This window comes from Jaculus jaculus, chromosome 1 (genome assembly GCF_020740685.1).
Source record: "Jaculus jaculus isolate mJacJac1 chromosome 1, mJacJac1.mat.Y.cur, whole genome shotgun sequence".
NCBI classification, from domain to species: Eukaryota; Metazoa; Chordata; class Mammalia; order Rodentia; family Dipodidae; genus Jaculus; species Jaculus jaculus.
In genome coordinates, this window is record NC_059102.1 from 124,092,672 (window position 1) to 124,113,440 (window position 20,769).

The window sequence follows — 20,769 nt, forward strand, 5'->3', positions numbered from 1 at the left end:
CTGATCTCTTTTCTGTAAACCAGAGAAAGGAGGTGGCCTCCTGCTGCTCTGTAACCCTCATTTCAGATCCAAACCTGGGTTGTCATCCTAGGGGGATGGAGTCCTGGGATAAAGGGGCTTCAGCTGCAGGCTGGGGAGCTCTCTGGTTTTTCAGTGTGGGCCAGGGGCCGGATAATGAGGCTTCCAGAGCCAAGTGAGATGTCAGTGTATAGAGTTTTTGCTTTGTTTTAAGCTTGAGAAAGCTCTGATATCAAGCTTGTTCTCAGGCAAGTGGACTGTGGGCTTTGTAGGTGTAGCTTTTCTCATTTTAATTTCGAGGTTGAGAAATCACAGGCATGTGGGTAGGAGGCTGGCTGCCTTCTTCTCGGTCTTTCAGGATTACACTTACGTAAGTCTTAGAATTTGATCCTTTTTAGAAACTCAGGACAGTAGCAGCCATTCTAGAGAAGGGAAGAGGCCAAAGAATCTGTGTTTAAAATTGAACTGTAAATGTAGTCACCTTATGTGAACAGTGAGGCAGACTATGGAGGAACTTCACTCTGATTTGCATTTGACTCATTTCCATGCTAATATATTCATATATTATTAGTTCAGAGCACAGTAGAGAGGGAAGTGCATGCCTCGTGGTTCATGGCTGTAATCCCCCCCAAAATCCCAAAGGCAAGTGGATCACTACATCGAGGCTTGTCTGGGTTACATGGTGAGGCTATGTCTTGAAAAACAAAACAAAACAAATTAAGGGGGGAGAAAAGAATGACGGGTTTCCACAAAAATTTTATAATTATCCAAGTATATATTTTTTAAAGAAAGAAAGGGGCTGTTTTAGGCTTTGAACTATAATGGGTCATATCAGTATGAGGTAAGATGTGTCCTGGGTGGCTGAGTAGGCATGGCAGTGTTGAGGCAAGCTGGTGTGAGTGTGGCCTGTGGAGGCGGACAGGTGTTGTAGATGAGTGTGGCAATACACAGGTGAGCAGGTGTATTGCGTGGAGATAAACGGGAACAGAAAACAAGTGCTAAGCCTCTCAGGGAATGGTGCAGAAGAGGTAGTGGAAAGAATGTAAGAGAAAAATGCTTTGGAACATTGTATTCTGGACAAATGGTGGTCACTACATTTATGATTTTACACCGGCTATTGTTACCTGCACAGTATTGGGTCCATCAACATCTTGTCATGGATGATGAAGGAAGGCAAAAATAAAATAGACATCAAAACAATAGAGGGATTGGTTAAAGGGAGGAAGGGGTTCAGTGGAAGGGGGCTGGGGGATAGGGCAAGAAGGAGGATGGGAAAGGACTATAATCAAAATACATTTTTGTGTGTATTTATAAAAATTGTCAATAAATAAGTTAAAAAAAAGAAAGGTACCAGGCTTCTTAAGTTGATCAGGATAAGAGAAATGGAAGTAGGAATTGAGCTCACTCAGGCAAATCTAAAAGCTGTGCACCTTTAACCATTCTGTAAGATGTGATGTGGTGGGCTGTTCTTGTAAGGTGCTCTATTACTTATTGCTATAACAATATACCTGACCTAAGCAACTTAGGGGAGGAAGGGTTTATTTTAGCCTGTAGTTTGAGAGTATGTCTGTCTGTCATGGCAGGGAAGGTACGGCAGGGTGGGGGTGAAGGAACACAAGGTGCTGGTCACATTGCATCCATTCATGAGGCAGAGAGAGAGGAATACTGCTGTCCCTCTGGCTTCCCCACTTTTATTCAGTCTGGGTACCCACCCAGCCCACATTCAGGAAGGTCTTCAGTCCTCAGTTAAACATCTCTGGAGATGTTCCCACGGACTTTCAGGTCTCTTTGTTGATTCTGAGCTCCGATTGAGTTGTCAGTGAAGATTAACTGCTACAGGTATCAACAGAGAGACTTTTTTTTTCCTTTTTTGCAGTTCTGGGGATGGAACTCAGGGTTTTGTGCATCCTAGACAAGTGCTGTGCTACTGAACTATATCCTTAGTCCTTACCTTTTTTTTTTTTTTTTTTCTGGAGGCAACATGTAGCTCAGTCTGGCCTTTAACTTGCAACCTCCCTACCTCAGACCCCTGAGTGCTGGGATTATAGATTTATGTCACCACGTTCTGCATGGAAACTTCAAGGCAAGTGTGGCAATGGTGGCTCTTACTACTACTATTTCTATCTCTTTTAAAATATATTTTATTTATTTATTTATTTGTTTGTTTATTTATTTATTTGAGAAAGAGGCAGATATATAGAGAGAATGGGTGCACCAGGGCCTTCAGCTGCTGCAAACAAACTCCAGATGCATGTGCCACCTTGTACATATGGCTTATGTGGGTCTTGAGGAATTGAACCTGGATCCTTTGGCTTTGTAGGCAACCACATTAACCGATAAGCCATCTCTCCAGCCCTACTTCTACCTCCTCCCCCACCCCACCCTTGCCACCTCTGTACTAGACATCAAATCCAAGGCCTCGTGCTGTCAGTAAGCATACCATCACTGATCTGCATCTCCAGCTCCAGACTTTAATATGTGACTTCTGCAGACTGAAAGGCCCAGTGGAGAATCTTTCTTCTCTGGGAGCTTTAGGCATGTAAGGAGAAAGGCATTTTCTAGTTAGTTTCCCAGCAGCTGTAATCTCAGCCAAAGGAGCTCTGAGCTCCGCCATCTTCCCCTTATCACTGTGAGTCTTCCCTTCTCTCAGCATAGTATGCCCATTCTACAGATGACTGGCCAGGGCTCGTGGGGATTGTGTTACTTATGTGCCAGGCTAACAAATGCTAAGCTGGTGTTGGCACCCTTTGCCTCTCACTATGTGGGCTCCCAGCAGTCTTTACTCTGTTGAAGGTAGGCTCTGGGTTTTGTGAGATGAGCTGTAGAGGGACTGGGGAGACTGTGGACCTTCTCTCAGCTTTTCTGTCTCTGTTGCCTTATCATTTCCTGTTATGGTGGAGGGAGCTCATTGCTCTCCAATTCTCCTTGTTTCTGCTTTTGACTCATGCATTTACTTCTCTCTCATGCCTTGCTTGCCATTCTCTTGAAATTTGTGTTTTTACCCTCGGTGTTTCCTCAACTTATTATTGCTTTATTTATTTAAAATTTTTTTGTTTATTTTCATTTATTTATTTATTTGAAAGTGACAAACACAGAGATAAAGAGGCAGATAGATAGATAGATAGATAGATAGATAATGAATGGACGTGCCAGGGCCTCCGGCCACTGCAAACGAACTCTAGATGTGTGTTCCCCCTTGTGCATCTGGCTAACGTGGGTCCTGGGGAATCGAGCCTGGAACCAGGGTCTTTAGGCTTCACAGGCAAGTGCTTAACCACTAAGCCATCTCTATAGCCCTATTTATTTATTTTTATTCTGTTTTTTTTCTTTCAAGGTAGAGTCTTATTCCAGCCCAGACTGATCTAGACCTGATCTGCTATGCGTTTTAACCTCACAGCTCCCATCACAACTGAGAATATATGTGTGGTACAGTGAGGTAGAGGAAGATGTATGAAGCTGGGGTGACTAGCCCAGGGGCTGTCACTTTAAAGGGCTCTGGAGATCAGTTTACTGCCATTCCTAGTCACCAGTTCACTCAGCAGTCCCTGGCCCAGGAACCACCATCTTGAATCTGTTCTCTAAGTCATTTCTGTCACTGGTCCTGGGATCTGTCTCATAGAAGTCATGATCAGCTCACCTTTCCTTCAAGTCTTGGGATTTTGTCTGTCTTGGAGACTTTGGAGGATTTTATTAATTTATCATAGAAGCAGATAATTTGGATCTTTGCCCTTCCTTCAAGAACAATAACTGATGGGCACTTCAAACCAATCACCGATGGGAGTGGTGAGCAGGAAAGAAGCAAGGAAAAGGGCTGTACCTGCAGAGGGGGGAGATTCCTGAGCCACCATACCATGGCTCTTGGAAGGTCTATTGAGGCAGATTTGCTGGATCTTGGAAGTGGTTCTGGAAAGATGAAGAAAGCCCAGACATGGCTTTCATTTTCATCTAACCTGCGGTGACCCGTAGCTGTGGGTGGCTGAGCAGGGAAAGGTGAGTGCGCTTCAGTCATGACATCAGAAGACACTGTCAGTCTCTTTCTTCTTACAGAAGTGGAACTGCTTTAAGGAAGGCTTGTTTTTCCATTTGAAACATCTTTCTCTTAAGTTGCCCTCTTTCACTCCCACTCATTCTGGTCTCAACCAAGTTTAATTCTCACACCAGGCTTAGTTGACCCCCTTCCTTAGCTACACCACTTCCCTGGTTCCTGTGTTCTGCAGTTGTCTCCAGGTGGTCCGAGTGGTGGATGGACATGTATGTGCCTGAAGGTGCCTAGTACCCTCAGCCCTGCTCTTGCCACGTTGCTAGAATTCTGGTTGGCTTCTTGTGCATAAGGTTTTCTTGAGTGGTGGAGATTGACTCCTGTTGACTCTTCTTAGCTTGGTGGCATTGGGGTTAACTGACCCGAGCATTCCAAACCTGCAAGGCTATTGGGAAGCATTAACCCAGCTTTGGATATGGTGATCCCTAAGCCATCATCAGGGCCTAGTGGAGCACTTGACTTAGGACAGATGCTGGCTTGTGCTTTAGGAACACCTATGACCAGAAAGCCTGCCTTAGCCATGTGGGATGGCTGAATCTCACCATAGCAAAGTGACAGTTATAAAATCTAGGGGACGTAGTTCTTTTAAGAAAGTCCTCTTTAAGAAGGGCCTTAATTTCTTTTTTTTTTTTCCATAGGTAGGGTTTCACTCAAGCCCAGGCAGACCTGGAACTCTGTAGCTCAAGGCTGGCTCCAAACTCATGGCGATTATTCTTCTTTTGCCTCCCAAGGGCTGGGATTAAAGGCATGTGCCACCACGCTTGGCTCTTTAAGAAGAATTTGAAGCAGTTTGCTATATTGTATTTCAAATTCTTCTGAGAAACACGAACAATTTTCTTCCTATTTTCTTGGACTTACCAAACTGTGACTACTTTGATTACTTGCTGCCGAGAGGGGTATAAATGCCTCCAATGTGTAATGTAGGGCTAGTGGTCTCATCATTGCAGTTAATTCTCTATTTAATGAGGAAAGGCATTGTCAGAGAGCACAAGTATTGGATAGTTCATGAGACCCAGGAAAACCTGCTTCTTTTCTAAGTCTGCCACAAGATAGGAGGACAGCAGTATAATACCCATTGCTTCTGTGTGCAAATCTGTCCCCATATATAAGCACAGATGAGTAAACCCCAAAAGGAACTGGTTCTGAATGGCAGTGTTTTTTCTTCTAATTTGTAAATGGAAGCAGCATGGGGTGGGAGGAGAAAGTGCTTCCTCATGAGTCTGTGTGATGCTAGAATATGGTTTGGAAGGTTGTTTGGGCCATAACCTTGGTTTCAAGAGGGACATTTTAATGTTGCATGTTGGCCCCCAATAAATATGTGAGCTGAGGGCTGAAGAGATGACTGATTTGATAAAGGTGCTTGCTTGCAAAGCCTGAAGGCTTGCGTTCAGTTCCTCAGTAACCGAAATAAAGGCACGTACACAAAGTGGCACATGCATTTGGAATTTATTTGCAGTGGCAGAAAGCCCTGGTGTACCCATTCTGTCTCTTTCTCTCTAATAATAAAATAGTTAAAGAAATATGTGAGTTGAGAGGCTTATGATAGGAGAAGCCAGTCACATACACAAAGCCTACACACATGGCTTCTGTGTTCCAGGTGCCAGCGGATGTGGAGAAGTGTCAGGACCGGATGGAGTGCTTCAATGCTGACCTGAAGGCTGACATGGAGAGGTGGCAGAACAACAAGCGGCAGGATTTCCGGCAGCTGCTCATGGGGTTGGCTGACAAGAACATCCAGTATTATGAGAAGGTAAAGGGCAGGCGCACAAGACTGCCTTCTAGGAGCCGGAGTCTTTTGTGAGGGCCCTCCAGGAATCAGAAGCACAGCCCCTGCTCTTGCCATCTTCCCTTCCCCTGGCTGTCTAGTCTGAGCTTCCCTGCATGCCTTTGCCCAGCTGCTGAGTTGGGAAGCAGAGGCCACGACATTCACAAGCTTCCGTTGCACAGTGACAGCTTCCTGTCCACACTTCCTAGAGCCAGTGTGACAGACTCTCAGTGCACAGAGCTCTGGGGGTACCTCATGTACAGGGGTTCTTCACTTCTGACAGAGCACTGGGGGTACCTCACGTACGGGGCTCTTCACTTCCAACAGCTCTGGGGGTACCTCACGAACAGGGGCTCTTTACTTCCGACAGCTCTGGGGGTACCTCACGTACAGGGGCTCTTCACTTCCGACAGCTCCGGGGGTACCTCACGTACAGGGGCTCTTCACTTCCGACAGCTCTGGGGGTACCTCACGTACAGGGGCTCTTCATTTCCAACAGCTCTGGGGGTACCTCACGTATAGGAGTTCTCCACTTCCATTGTGCCATGCTGTGGACCACTTTGGTCATCTGGAAGACCTGTCATCAAAATGTTTTTTTTTTTAAGTGATCTTTAAAATATCATTGTTAACTACCTAAAATAAAGATGCATGGAGCCACAACCTTTATTCATGCATCCCCCTTATATCTGGACCTCAGGTTAAGCACTCCTAGCACATGCCCTTCCTATCAAGCTATAGTGCCCTCTCCCCAGTCAAGATTTCTTCTCATGTACCCATCCTGGAGTCATTTCTACTAATGATCTACCTACCTACCTACCAACCTACCAACCTACCTACCTACCTTTCCTTTTTGTTTTTCTTTTTTTTTGGTGTTTTGAGGTAGGGTCTTACTCTGGCTCATGCTGACCTGGAATTCACTATGTAGTCTAAGGGTGTCCTTGAACTCACGCGATCCTTCTACCTCTGCCTCCTGAGTGCTGGGATTAAAGGTGTGCACCAGGACACCTGTCATCTTCTGTTCTTTAACAGCCTAATGTTATGGCTGGAGTTCTTCACAGGAGCTAGTACTTGAAAGCCAGCTGTTGGAGCAGGACACAGGTAGTGCTATACCACAGACTAGTGGACTCTTGACTCAGATGGTTTTGGCTGTGGCTCTGAGGTGGTTGTCTACCTAATCCTTTCCTAGCACACTAGAGGAAGGTTAAGGAAACAGCAGCCTTATTTGTAAGGTCATGCAGGGAAGGCTGTTTAAGGTAGAAGGAGAAAGGTGGCCTCCATTTCTTTAGTGCTCCTATCATAGCTCTGGGCTCTGCTCTGAGTGCTTTGCTTGTTCAGCTCTTTACATTTAACCCTGTCTGTCACTGTTAAGGGAGTTTTTATTTTATTTTATTTTTAAAGAGAGAGGATTGGTGTGCCAGGGCCTCAGGCACAGCAGTTGAACACCAGATGCTTGTGCCACCTAGTGGACATATATATGCAACCTTGCACTTGATTGCTTCACTCTTGTGCATCTGGCATACATGGGATCTGGAGAGTTGAACATGGGTCTTTAGGCTTCAGAGGCAAGCTCCTTAACTGCTAAGCCATCTCTCCAGCCCTTTTTTTAAAAAAAAAAATATTTTTATCTTTATTTATTTAGTTAGTTATTTGACAGAGAAAGAGGGAGAGTGAGAGAATGGGCGTGCCAGGGCCTCCAGCCACTGCAAACGAACTCCAGACACATGTGCCTCCTTGTGCATCTGGCTTACGCAGGTGCTGGGAATTGAACTTGGGTCCTTTGGCTTTGCAGGCAAATGCCTGAACTGCTAAACCATCCCTCCAGCCCCTTTTTATTTTTATTTATTTTTTCCCAGCCCCTTTTTAAAACTCAAGTTCTCTTCATATGTTTATATAATTTCTTTCTTATTGTGAACTTTAATATATGAACATATTGCAAATTGGTCATATCCCTCTCAGGTTAAACTCTTTATGTCCTCTCTTCCCTGCCCCTGTTCCCTGTTCCACTGAGGGCCCTCCTCAGCAGGGTTAGTGGTATACACTATGGATTCATGCATGTACCAGTCAGTCTCTGTGGTAGATGACAATGCCCCAGGATACACTTTCCCATTCTCTATAGCTCTTACATTCTTTCCACCTCTCTTCCATAATGTCCCCTGAGCCTTGGCACGTGTGTTATAAGTCTCCTTTAGCATTGAGTTCTCTACATCCTCTGTATTTCTGCTTTGGTGAGTTTTGCATCTCCTATCTCCCTGGGGGAGGATCACGAGAGACCCTTTTGAGAGCAATACTCATATTTAATCTGCCACTTCCTCTGTAATGTTTTGTGGACCCTGATAGATGTGATTGAGGTGATTCATCTTGTGCTGGGCAGTTGGCTGTCTGTTCTTGTACTCATGGGTCTTAGGTCTTGCCCATACATGCTGCCATCTGTAAGAAAGCAGATTCTCTAGTCAAGAGTGAGAGCACCATGGATCATGGATCAGAGGGAATAAACATAGATGTTTAGAAAACTTTTTGATAGGTATAACCTCTTCTTTTAGCCAAAGAACAATGGAAGCTTTCCTCTAGGGTCTATGACCTTCCAAGCTTTAGGCATAGCTCTCAGTACCAGGCATTAACTCCTTTCCACTTAATAGGCCTCATATCCAATCAGACAGCAGCTAATTACCCCCATAGCCTATGTGCCACTGTTGCATTGGTGGGTACATCTTGCCTGGATAGCTGATTTTGTAACTTGCAGGATCCACCACTTGCTCACACTGTTGGTAACCTTTATCCTCCAGCAGCTCACATAGATTTTATGATCCCTAATTTAAGGTTGAAAAAAACCAAGGCTCAGAGACGTTAAAAAACTGCCCAAGGTATATTAGCCTGTCAGAGACTGAACTAGGGTTGTATAACTGATTAGGATGTAAGTCTAGATGTTTCTCATATATTATGAAACTAGGATCTATGGCCCACCCTCGGGAACATCCCTCCCTCCCCAAAAGAGGAAACATCTCCCCTTGTGAAATTGAGGCCTCATTTCTCAGCTGACTTCCCTGTTAGGGAAGATGACTGCCTGTGCCTATGATTCTTCATCTATGAAGTGGGAACAGTCCTTCTCCACTGAATGATTGTGAAGATAAGTGAAATAATGCACATGTGAGCACTTGGTAGGTACTCTGTAAATGTTTCTTCCTTATCCCACTTACCTTCCCTCTGCTGTTTAGTGTGCTTCCCAGTTCAAAACCAACCAGATCCAGTGTCTCCATCACAAACCTCTTATGGATGAATCCCAGCATTCCCAGAGCTCCAGGAGATATAAACTCAGCCCTGGAGTCTATGCCTTCCTATTATATCATAACAGGGACACTATTTTGGGGCCTGGTCTTGGCTTCTATATATTTTTGACAAGTATTCTTTTTGTGCACTTCTGTGAAAGGGATTGTGTACATCAAGTTGCATGTTCCTGGACTGGAGAGGTGCTTAGTGGTTAGAGTACTTGCCTGCCAAGCCTAAGGACCCATATTCAACTCTCCAGATACCATGTAAGGCAGACACACAAAGCTGAGGCAAGCTCAAGGTCACACGTACCAGTGGGTGGCGCAAGTATCTGGAATTTGATGGCAGTGGCTGAGGCCCTGGCATGCCAATTCTCTCTCTCACTCTAAAATAAAACTAAATAAATAAATAAGTAAAAGTTGCATGCATCTGGAGTTCATTTGCAGTGGCTGGAGGCCCTGGCATGCCCATTCTTTCTCTCTCTGTCTTTGCCTGCCTCTCTTTCTCTCTCTCTCGCTCTGTAATAAATTAATAAATATAAAGTTGATAAATAATAAGGTTTGTGCCCTCTAGGAATCCTCAGTTCAGCAGAGGAGATGAATTAATGATAGAATCCCACAATTTAGTGTGAGATAAATGCTCTGAGGGAAAGGAACAGGGAGAAGACTCCTAGAGACAAGTGGAGTGGGCAGGAAAGACTAATTTGTGGAAATTTATTCTGAGCCTCAAACACAGGGATATGGAGAATATGTATTCTAGACAGTTGACACATTTGGGAACTGAAGAGTACTAATTAGTTTTGGTTATTTTTTTAAATATTTATTTATTTATCAGAGAAAGAGAGAGAGTGAATAGGTGCACCAGATCTTCCAGCCACTGTAAACAAACTCCAGACGCTTGCGCCCCCTTGTGCAGCTGGCTAACGTGGGTCCTGGGGAATCAAACCTGGGTCCTTTGACTTTACAGGCAAATGCCTTAACCGCTAAGCCATCCCTCCAGCCCAGTTTTGGTTATTCTTGGCTAATGTATAAAGACCCTTCTAGATCTGAGGGAATGGCCCAGGGAGAGGGTAGGACCCAAAATGCCACAGACCATATTCCTGGTCCTTGTTTACATAGGATGGCTCCCAAGTGAGTCACCAAGGAAGGATCAGGGAACAATTTTGCCACTCCTGTTTTTGGCTTGACCTGATCATGCCTTTCTCTCCCATCTCTGTGGAACCCCTTTCCTAGTGTCTCAGCATAGGGGCCTCCTTCACCCCTAGGGCTGCTTCTAAGAAAGGCCAAATGCAGTGGACTTGTCCTTCCCTTAAGTAGGTACTCAAAAGGAAGAGGACATGTCTGCTGAGCAGGCTGCTGTCAGAGGCAGTGTCGGAGTCTTCTAAGATCTTGGCCTGTCACAGGGTTCTGGAATAAAACAAGCTTGTAGTGGAAAGAACATCAATATGCATTCCTGTTGCCACCAGGAACCATGTGGTAGTGAATATAAAATGCGTAGTATTATATATATGATAAAACAAAATTTCTGGGTTCCCTTTCCTCCTCACTTTCTTTTGGGATATCCAGGAGTGGCCAAAACAAGCAGGTTTTCTACCCAATCTGACTCAGGTGACTGGTGCGTCATGTTTGCATCCTTGTGCAAGCTCCACCCACAGCTGGAACAATGTCTACATCAGTGCTGAGAACCTGTGTCCTCATCAAGAACTTCCTGTCTGGTCTGGTTTTGGCTTCGTTGAGGGAGAGGTTTTTTTTTTTTTTTTTTTCCTCTCTCCTTTCCAGTGACTCCATTACCACTCACTGGGTGTGAGCTTCACACACTATCATGAAGCCATGTGGGGATAATGCTCTCTTCATAAAGATGGTGGTGACATATCCTGAACAAACAATTCTTACCTCCTTTGTTGATAATAGTATGATAACACACGTAGGTGCCACTGGACAGAGGTAACCCAACAGGATTGACAGTGAAAGAGTAGACCAGAGCACCACTAAAGAGTTGACCCTGAACTCAAACTCAGTGCTGATACTGTGTGCATGTTGTCGTTTCAGTGCCTCATGGCGTGGGAGTCCATTATTCCTCTGCTGCAGGAGAAACAAGAGGCCAAGTAGATTCATTCTCGGGACAGAGACTTCTACCTAGCAGGGCTTGGCACCCAGTACCGGAATGTTCTTGCAGTGCCAGAGAGGTGGCATTGGGAAGAGCACAGCAGCCCCTCTCGTTGTGTACCTTTCCCCCTCCCCCACGGTTGTTTTCAATTAGCATTTCTTCCTTGATGCAGTCGGTTTGGCTATGATCATCTCTCAGCTGAAGAAGCATACCTCTGTGTTGTGCAGAAATGTCCTAAATGGAACACTACGAAGACTTGAAACTGCGGGACACGAACCTGTAGCTGACATCGCAGCATCTCCTGACAGTTTCCTCTCTGGGGACAGCTGAGTTGCCTATTGCAGACAGAACCCAGGTCCTACTTCTCAAGGACATTGCAGGGGCACAAAGAAGGCAACGATGGCTTGCTGTGGAGACCTAGTGTCTTTGCACTTGAACCTGTGGGCAGTGACTTGCCTCCGCCTTGAAGAGCCCTCCATGGAAAGCCCTTAATTTTCAGTGGCCCATGGCTGTGAATGTGTCCTACTGCCTGCGTGTGGCCGTTTTCTTGTGTCTTGTTTAACTCTATGTCTGTACGCCATCCATGCTTGAGGGAGCAAGCCAGCGTCCTTGTCCTTATGCAATGCCTCAGGAAGCTGAGGGGAATGCTCCCAGATCTTGTTTCTGACACTAGAATGCGATAGATGAGAAATGTTTTGTGTAAACTCCAAAAAAGGTGTATTTTTTCTCTGTGAATATTTCTTTTGCTTGTTAGTTGCCATCACAGTTGGGAATGGCCTTTTGGGTAATAGCTATTGTTTTGTAGTCAGAGTAGCCCCTTGTGGTTGACCAGTGGCTCTGTACCCAGCTCCCATGTCTGCACTGGGCAATTTGCCTTTACCTCACCAAAAATACCTAGCTTAAAACTTCCTGCTGTGTCCACTGAATGTTTGGGCAGCCTTGTGACAAGAGGGCTGGTATGTTGTATTGTTACGACAGTCAAAATTTGTAAACGTAATGTGGATGTTCTACATGAAGTGCTTTAACCATTAGCAGTAGGGGTCTCAGATGACAAATGCAGCAATGAACTCTGCTTACAGCTATGCTGAAATCTCCATTTGCATCCAATTCCTGGGAACTGTTATGAGGCTGTCTTTGCAGATCACCACAAAGCCAACAGTCAGCAAAGATCTGTCTTCTAGCTCATTGACCTTCCTGAAAAGAGGCTATGTATTTGTGGCCCTTTCCTATAAAACCACAAATCCAACTCTCAAGTAAATGGTAGGACTTTTTAACATGAAATAGTTGAGATGCTGCTTTTGGTAAGTTAGCCTGCAGATACCAGTCAGCACACAGCGTGCTGAAGTCACCTCTTCCACTCATACCATCTGCAGCTGGGGCACTATGGGACAGTTTGAACAGTATGAGACAATTTGGTTCTTTTTTCTCATGTTTCAAAGAGTTGCCATTGAAGTGATAATTTCTACATCCTCCGGTACTTACCTTTACTTCTGAACCCCATCTGTGGCATTCTAACTCTTGGATATGAATTTTATTTGGTACAAATAGAAATGATCCCTGACATAGAAGGGTGAGAAAAATCCATGCACCCCCAACTCCAGTGACTCAGCATTTCATTCTACCTCTTAACCATCGGGTTGTTATGGGTACGGATGTCTGGAGCCAATCTGGGCATGCTGGTAGAATCAGGGTTTGTTTCTTGTCACTGACAGCCCTCCATTGAAGACTCCAGACTGACCCAACAGCTAATGTTCACCTGTAGGACCCATGAAGTTTTGCTTTATGGGATGTGTGCCTGGAAAATAACTGGTGTAATGATGCTTGGAAAGCACTGTGGAAAGGGTCAGAGGGAAACAAGAGTTTGATAACCTGCTAGTTGATGAGGCCTAGAGTCATTCTCCTGTACTAGTTAGTCAGGAATGAAGGCAGCCCTTAAAACAGCTAGGGACTGTTTCTAGGAGCTATGGGGAGGGGGACAGTCCACAGCCATTCCTCCTTCATGGGAGGCCGAGCACTGATTCTGAAGGGACTGGCTCTGAAGGCACCATGAGATCTTGTCATGCTCTGTTTGCTCACATGTGGTGTTCCTGAGCTTTGCAACACCAGAAAGAGTTGGAGTGATACAAACTTGCTGACCTCTTGTGCTGTTGCCAGGAAAATCTACATCCACTGCAGACTTGGAGGAAATGACCCTTCTAAGAAGAGTCTCTTGTCCCTGTCTTCAGCTGGTGTCTGATGAGCTGAGGAAGCTGGCTGAGAAAGATGGGAACATGAGCCAATGAAGGAGGCTTTCCCACCCTCCCCACTCCTGCAGCTCCCTCATGCCCCTGAAGCTCAGCATTTGCATCCTCTTTATGGCCCAGGACAGAGGAGATGCTCTATGCGAAGTGTAGCTTAGAGACTTCAGTGCCAAAGATGCCTCGGAGAGCCTTCATTTTCTCTGGAGCTCACAGAGTTTCTGTCCTGAGATCACGGACTCCTCTGGTGGAGTTTCCATGAGATTCTGGCTCGAGGGTGCACTCTACCTCAGGCTGAGGGACACATGTAGGCTTTGAGGCTTGAGTATGTGACAGTGGAATGAAGACATTCCCAACAGCTGCCCAGGTTCTGAGACATGAAAGGCTTTCTTCACGTGGATTGGGATTCCAGGTGTTGACAGAATTCCTTTCAGCAGAATTGAGAGATGCAGGTGATGTTTAAGAGAGCAGTTGTGATTTGTAGCAGGTCTGGACACTAAAAGTTGGGGATCTGCAAGAAGAGTCTGGGCTGCTCGGTTCAAAGCCAGGAAACACTGCTCTGCACTGAGGAGGGAGCACGCTAGTCAGTAGCTGCCTTGGGGCTGGGTTTTATCACACAAAGCTTGGTGGTGGCAGGTAAACAAAGTATGAGGGAGGCTCTTGGACTCCCCAGACATCTTTCTGTAGCCAAAATCACAAAAATGTGGCATGTCTAGGGGTGGAGACGGGGATGAGAATGTAAGGGCTTTTTTCTCGGCAAACTTCATCCCTATGGAGCGTGCTCCAGATGTCAAGGGAAGCAGGTTCCCTCAGCCACTGCTTTACACAAGGGAACTGTACCCACACTTCTTTGGGGGGCTTGAGAGGAAGTTCTGTTTTCCATGTGGGCATGGTGTCCAGGTGCCAGTTTCAAGTAAGGTTTCTCTCTTGTAATGATACTTTAAGGGACACCAGAGTTTGTATGACTTGTTCCTGCCTTATGACACTGGAACCTCGGGCAGCTGGCTCTGTTTTGATGAGGTCGTTGGACTGTGGGAAAGTCATTCTCTACTGAGCTGCTGAGAGAGGAGGTGGTGGAGCACCTGAGGTGCTTGCAGACCTCATCTGTTTAGGTCTTAGTGTGGCCTAGAACTGGGCTCCATTCTGGCTGGATGGAGGTCTTGACCACCCTGAAGGGTGATTTATCCCAAGGACCAGCTACCTGTGTTTATAGGCCACACCCCTGTAGACCCTACCTTCCCTCATGTCTACTTGAAGGCCCCTGGAAATGGAGTGAGCTCATTCTATGGCCGGGAACACAGCTTTGGTCATGTTCATTTATAAGATTATGTTGAGAATTTGGTGTTGCTTCTCACTTTTAACTGTCCTCAAGACGGCAATAGATTGGATGTGCCTCCTCCCAGCCCCTGTTCCTTGGGCTTTCTCTACTGAGAAGCAGGTGGCACTTAGCAGTACATTTGAGGAAGATGCCTTCTCCTCGGTCAGACCTGTTGGGGGTGTGGGAGCTGTTCTGCTTTGCTTTTAGCTTGGTGAATAATCAGGAATGTGACTTTTCACTGACTTATTCTGGAGGTTGTCAGGATTTTGTTTTGACGATGCCTGGTGTTCCCGGGTTGCACGTGTCCAAGTGCAGGGGATGTTTGCATCAAAAAAGCTGGGGTGAAAGCTCTGTTGTGAGGGGCAGACTAGTCTTTTAATCATATCGTTTGAAATGTATCCTAGGTATGACTGTCCAACCCTATATATGTGGCAAAAAACCATTATAAAGTAGTTTTTACTACTACGCATAGCTTGTAAATAAGTGCTATGAAAAAATAATTTAATAAACCAGTAACATGCATTTCATATAATTATTCTATGGACTTAGCACTTGAAAAATCAAAACATCCAAAATTTTTTTAAAAGCCACAGACTGTTAAAAATTGAATTCTACTTTTCAAGGTTTTATCATTACCTATTAATATGCCTTATTCTTCAACTAGTGTTTAAACAGTTCTTGGTAGGGTTTTAGATATATAATCAGTTCAGCTAAATTTAACAGTCTTCTTAAAGTAACCAGCCAGAAGGTAAGGGCCATAATTGGGGTGGCCTGAGAGGAGAAACTAAATATTGCTATTGCCAAATGATATTTTTAATAACGCAAGGAAACAGGGACCACAACACCTTTTTGTTTTCAAGAGTATAAGACTAATTTAGTGCCTTTTGGCATAGTTTTTGATTATAGAGGATATGGTATCAGCATTGACAAATCATTTAGATACACAGAACTCTATAGATTATGACAGTATTAAAGGTTTACCCTGCTTTTGCAGAACAGCTTTTTAAGATTCTGTAGGGTCCTCAGAGCTATATGTTTGGGGTGGAAGTTCTTCACAGGTTAAAATGCCAAAAATTCCACAGTGATTAGGTCATGTTAGCAGCGCTCTTACTCTTCAAGCCACTGATGAAGAGTTGCCTATGGCCTCTCCCAGAAGTACCTCCCTAGCACCAGCTGATCGATCCTGGGTGCTCTGGGACCAGGTCAGAGCAGCTCACACCTGTGGGACAGGTTAATTCACCATCTTGTACCAACATCCTGTCAGAAATGATGGTGAGAATGGGGCGAGAAAAGCAGGTTGAAAGCAGGATGTGAATTGGTGGCAGCTGGGTCTTTTCGTTGGATTACAAACCAGCATCTTTTAGCAGTCTGCACTGAACACCACCAAGGCTTTGATCCATAGAGCCCTGTTCATTGTATCTCTCTGTGCCTGCTCCCTTCCTCCCTGTGGGTGGGGAATGCTTGGAGACATGCCCTATGTCTGATACACTCCCATGAAACAAACTGCCAGCAGTCTTTTTAACTCGTATTTTAACTGTTTAAGAAGAGATCAAACTTTTGCTTAGGGCATGTCCAAATTATGGACTGTTTCTTATTTTTAAAAATTGTCCTTTGTGTTTTAAAATTTTTAAAGAGAAAGAAAAAGTCTTCTGAGGGATTGCTGGAATCTTCTGTGTAAATGTCTTTTCTTTCCACTCTGCCATTAAGCCAAAACAAAAGCTGTGAAAATAAGTGCTTGAGAGAACTATGTGGGTAAGACAGGGATTTATTTACAGATTGAAGTCTTTGTCTCATGAAACTACCAAATGCTAAAAAGAATGTCATTTTTTCTTTGTTATGGAACCCAGAGATTATAAAAATGGGGGAAAAAAAGTTGTTTTGGAGTTTTTGATGCTGGCACAAGGTATTTTTTTATTTTTGGTCTTGTTTTCATATATCTAAGAAATTATGTTTATTGTTTACTATGGGATTAGTATTACATTCTGAGGTAAATGAATTTGTATTGCTTCATAAACTATCAGCTTGTAAATTAAACAAGAAAGTTCTTTACCTCAATTAACTTAAAAGTAATGGACCAATAAACCTGTAAAAAATGCTTTCTTTATCCTGAGTTATGTTCTCATTTGTACTACTTAGGATTGGAAACCTTGGATACCTCTCTATTCCCTGCACAAATAATTTGCCTACAAAAATGAGAATGTATTCAGCAACAGGAAAGAAAACATATAAATGAGCTATTATAATTCATCTTTATAGATCCAACTTCCTTTTACTTTCTCCTGCATCATCCAGGTTGGTACTGATTTGGGTAGGTGAAGAAACTACCATAGTGAGCATTGTGTGACTGGCAGGAGCAAAGCATGTTATAATGAGGGTTGGGACAGTCCCTTCCTGCTCTGTTGTTTTTGAGGCATTTGTGAGAAAAGAAGGAACGCCTTAGGTTTATTGGAGAGGGTATATTACAAAGCAGAAGCCAGAATGCTCAGTTCCTCATGATGGCTGTGCCTTGAAAATGGACTTAACAGTGATGCTGAGCTTGGTTTACTGACAGTAGATGTTATTCCAGGACTGCAGTGATACCAAGTGAGGCAACAGGTGGACTAAGGAGATTTGGAATCAAATCTCATTTTCTCAATAACTGTGGCTTTAGGCAAGTCATGTCTCTGAACCTTTAATATTACCATCTTTGAAGTGAAAGCAAGCAAGTCTTCCCTGTACAGTAGTTGGCAGACTAGTAATTATACATACACAGCACTGGCACTATGGTACTATGGTGCTGTCAATATGAGAGTCCACATGGAATTACTAGTTTAAATATCTGTACCTTAAATATTAGGAATAATCTTTTTCCTGTATTTTTGTTTGTTTTGAGGGAGGGTCTCACTCTAGTCCAAGCAGACATGGAATTAATGGAATCTCAGGCTGCCTTGAACTCACAGCCTATTTCTGCCTCCTGAGTGCTGGGATTAAAGGTGTATGCCACCATACTTGGCCTGTTTGTTTGTTTTTTTAATTCTAAAGATATACTTTTTTTTTTTTCTTTTCTTTTTAAGAAGGTGTGGAGATAGGATGCTGGAGGTTTGGGGTCAGACTGAAACCTGGGGAATAAGTAGGGGTAGATTACAAAAGTCATGGCAAGAAGTGATAAGGAGGAAGAGGTGAGAATACACAGCTGGACCTTAGAGACACCTGTGGCATCCAGGAATGGGTCTGAGTGATCTGGAGACTTGGAGCTTGAGAGCTCAAAGTGAAATCATTAGCAAATCAGTGAGAAGAGAGGCACCAAAGATGTAGTAAGCTTGAATGGTTAGAAGAATGTGGTTTACATTTATCTTTGGGGAGATCCACATGTTGATTCAGCTGAATTCTGGAGTCAGTAGGGCTAGACCAGGTATTGGAGAAGAGAAGCAGGGACTGGACCTAGGAGGCCTTAAGAATTAAGGATGCAGAAAGGACAGAGGAAGAAGAGGATACAAGGAGGAACTTAAGGAAGAAAAAGGAAACACATTCAGAGAGCTCATAAACTCAAGGGCTTAGAATATACTATCCGTCAGCCCCCCATGCCTAGGGCTGTACTCGGGGGAGATCCACACTGCGTGTGTGTGTGTGTGTGTGTGTGTGTGTGTGTGTGTGTGTGTGTCCCTGGTTCCTCAGGAGGCCATTGTGCACCGACTCACTGGAGGTGTCCAGGCAACTGTGGAGCAGGGTTTTGAGTGGCCGTGAGTATAACAGGACAAAATAACCAGGACATAGCTTCAGAGAACAGCTCTTTTATTTGTCAGGGGACTGAGTTTTTATAAGCAGTTGAGAGAGAGCAGGAAGAGGGTCCTAAAGGGATTGGTGGGTTCAAAGGTTGCTTGCCAATGCCCACTTAATTGGCATATAGGGCTGTTTATTCCAGCTCATAGGGAGAGAGTTAGGTGATCTGCATAGTGGTCGGTAGAAGTATAGGGTTAGGGTTGCAGGGGGATGGGCTGTGTGAAGGCTGCTGGCTGATACCACATAAGGAGTTTCCTAGGCAACTGGCCAAAGGTCACAGGGCTGTAAGGAAGCCTAAGTCTTATCAGGACATCCAGACAACCTGGCCTGGGGGACAGAGTGGCCCTACTTCCTTTTGATATTAGGCCCAAGACTTGTCCATTTGTCTGGGAGTCCAGGCTCACTGTGACCCCTGTCAGTCTGGGACCCGAGATTTTGCCTGGTGGTTCAGGCTACTGTGACCTTTCTGTAGTCTGGGGGCCCTAGTCACGTCTGAAAGCTTAGGCTTGCCTTAACCCAGGCTCCTGCCTGTACCTGACATGTGGTGTGGTGTATGCAGGTGTGGGTTGATTCACACACCCCATGTGTGTGTGCACAAAGACCAGTGAACATCAGATGTTCTGTATCACTCAGCCATGTGTTTCTTTGAGGCAGAGTCTCTGTCTGTCTGTCTGTCTTTCTCTCTCTCTATGTGTGTGTATGTCCCAATCTGGAGCTATTGTTTTGCGGGTAGCAGGCAAGGGTGTCCACACGCAGCTACTTACATGAATGTTGGGAGCTCAGACAGTCTTTTTGGGAAGAAAAAAAGAAGGCCCTCATGCTTCTGTGGCAAATGTTCTTAACCACTGAGCCATCTCCCTAGCCCCCACACTCTGACATTTCTAACTGGTTCCCAGGGGATGCTGATGCCGTTGGTCCATGAACCACAGTGTTTGATCATCTGTTAGAAGAAATGTGACCTACTCTGATAACAGGAGGGGTTAAAAAAAGAGCCACTTTTGGGTTTCAGAGTCAGATCATGTTCAAAGCCACAACTTGCCAGGTGTGGTGACTCACACCTGTAAGCCCAGCATTCAGGAAACTAAGGAAGGAGAATTACTGTGGGATAGAGGACATCTTGGGCTACGTAGTGAGTTCTAGGTCAGCCTGGGCTAAGACTTGAGATCCTGTCTCATATCCAAACCAAAAGCAAGCAAAAGCACAAGCTAGTGTCAGATTGAATGTGGACAAGTAAGGAAATTTCTCTAGCTATTAAGATCAGGCTCTCTGAGAGGAGGAATGGAAAAGCCAGTGATTCAGTTCATTCAGACTGGCAGAATGGGCTGGTGAGAAAGTAAGGAGCCAAAAGAACTGGGCATAAGAGTGAGTTTGGAGAGGTGGGACATGATCCCGAATTCACCTTTCCTATCCCATCAACCTTGCTAATGTTGCTTGCTTCAGTAAGGGGTTCTATCACGTTTTCTATTGCCCAAACTCCAAAGTCGACTCATCTTTCCACAATCCGTCCATCTCCAACGCTTGGCTGACTCTCTACCTTCCAAATACTGCTCCACATCCTGTATTCTTCCCTGCTCACTTCTTACCCAGTGCATCAGCCCACCCATTGCTGTCCCTCACTGCCTCACTACCACAACTCTTAGGTTGTCTTTTTCCTTTTCAGATCCTGTTTTTGTTGTTTTTGTTTTTGTTTTTTTTACCATGCCTCCAGAGTACTCTAAGATATAAATGAAAATATGCTGTGTTCTTGCTTAGAATCTTTCATTAGCTATCCCTATTGTAAGAAACAGAATTTTTTCCAAAGTAATTTTACCTATTTATCTGAGAAACAAAGTGGGGGCAGATAAAGAGAGAATAGGTGTGTCAGGGTGTCCCACCACCGCAAATGAACTCCAGACAAATGCGCCACCTTGTGCATCTGGCTTACACGGGCACTGGGGAATCTGGGTCCTTGGGTTTTACAGACAAGCGCCTTAACCACTAACTTATCTCTCCAGCCCAGTATTTTCTTTTGAAAAGATCTTATGTCTCTCTAACACATTCTCCCTAATACCTAGTCCTCTGTCTTCTAGGCTTTCTCCACTTGAATTCTTGTGTCTTGGGGCATTTTTTCATTCAGGTGGATCTTTCAGCATGTTGTTCTTTCTGCCTGGAATGTCCCCCAACACCCAGCCTCAGTAACTCCTCTTAAGTCTTCAGTTGTATCATAGATGCCACTTCCAGGGAACCTTCTCTGCTCTCCCAAGTCTGAGCTACCTGTGCCCTT

At 44.7% G+C, this 20,769-nt stretch overlaps 1 protein-coding gene across 1 annotated transcript in view; it reads left to right on the forward strand.

The window, feature by feature from the left end:
* Snx30 (sorting nexin family member 30) overlaps positions 1-16,851 on the forward strand; it is a 167,601-nt gene extending 150,750 nt beyond the window's left edge. The window contains exons 8-9 of the mRNA XM_004657014.3: positions 5,655-5,807; positions 11,135-16,851. Coding sequence (XP_004657071.1) covers positions 5,655-5,807; positions 11,135-11,194 — 213 coding nt within the window. The 3' untranslated portion in view covers positions 11,195-16,851. The remainder of the gene's footprint in view (positions 1-5,654; positions 5,808-11,134) is intronic.
* Positions 16,852-20,769: the final 3,918 nt, after the last annotated feature.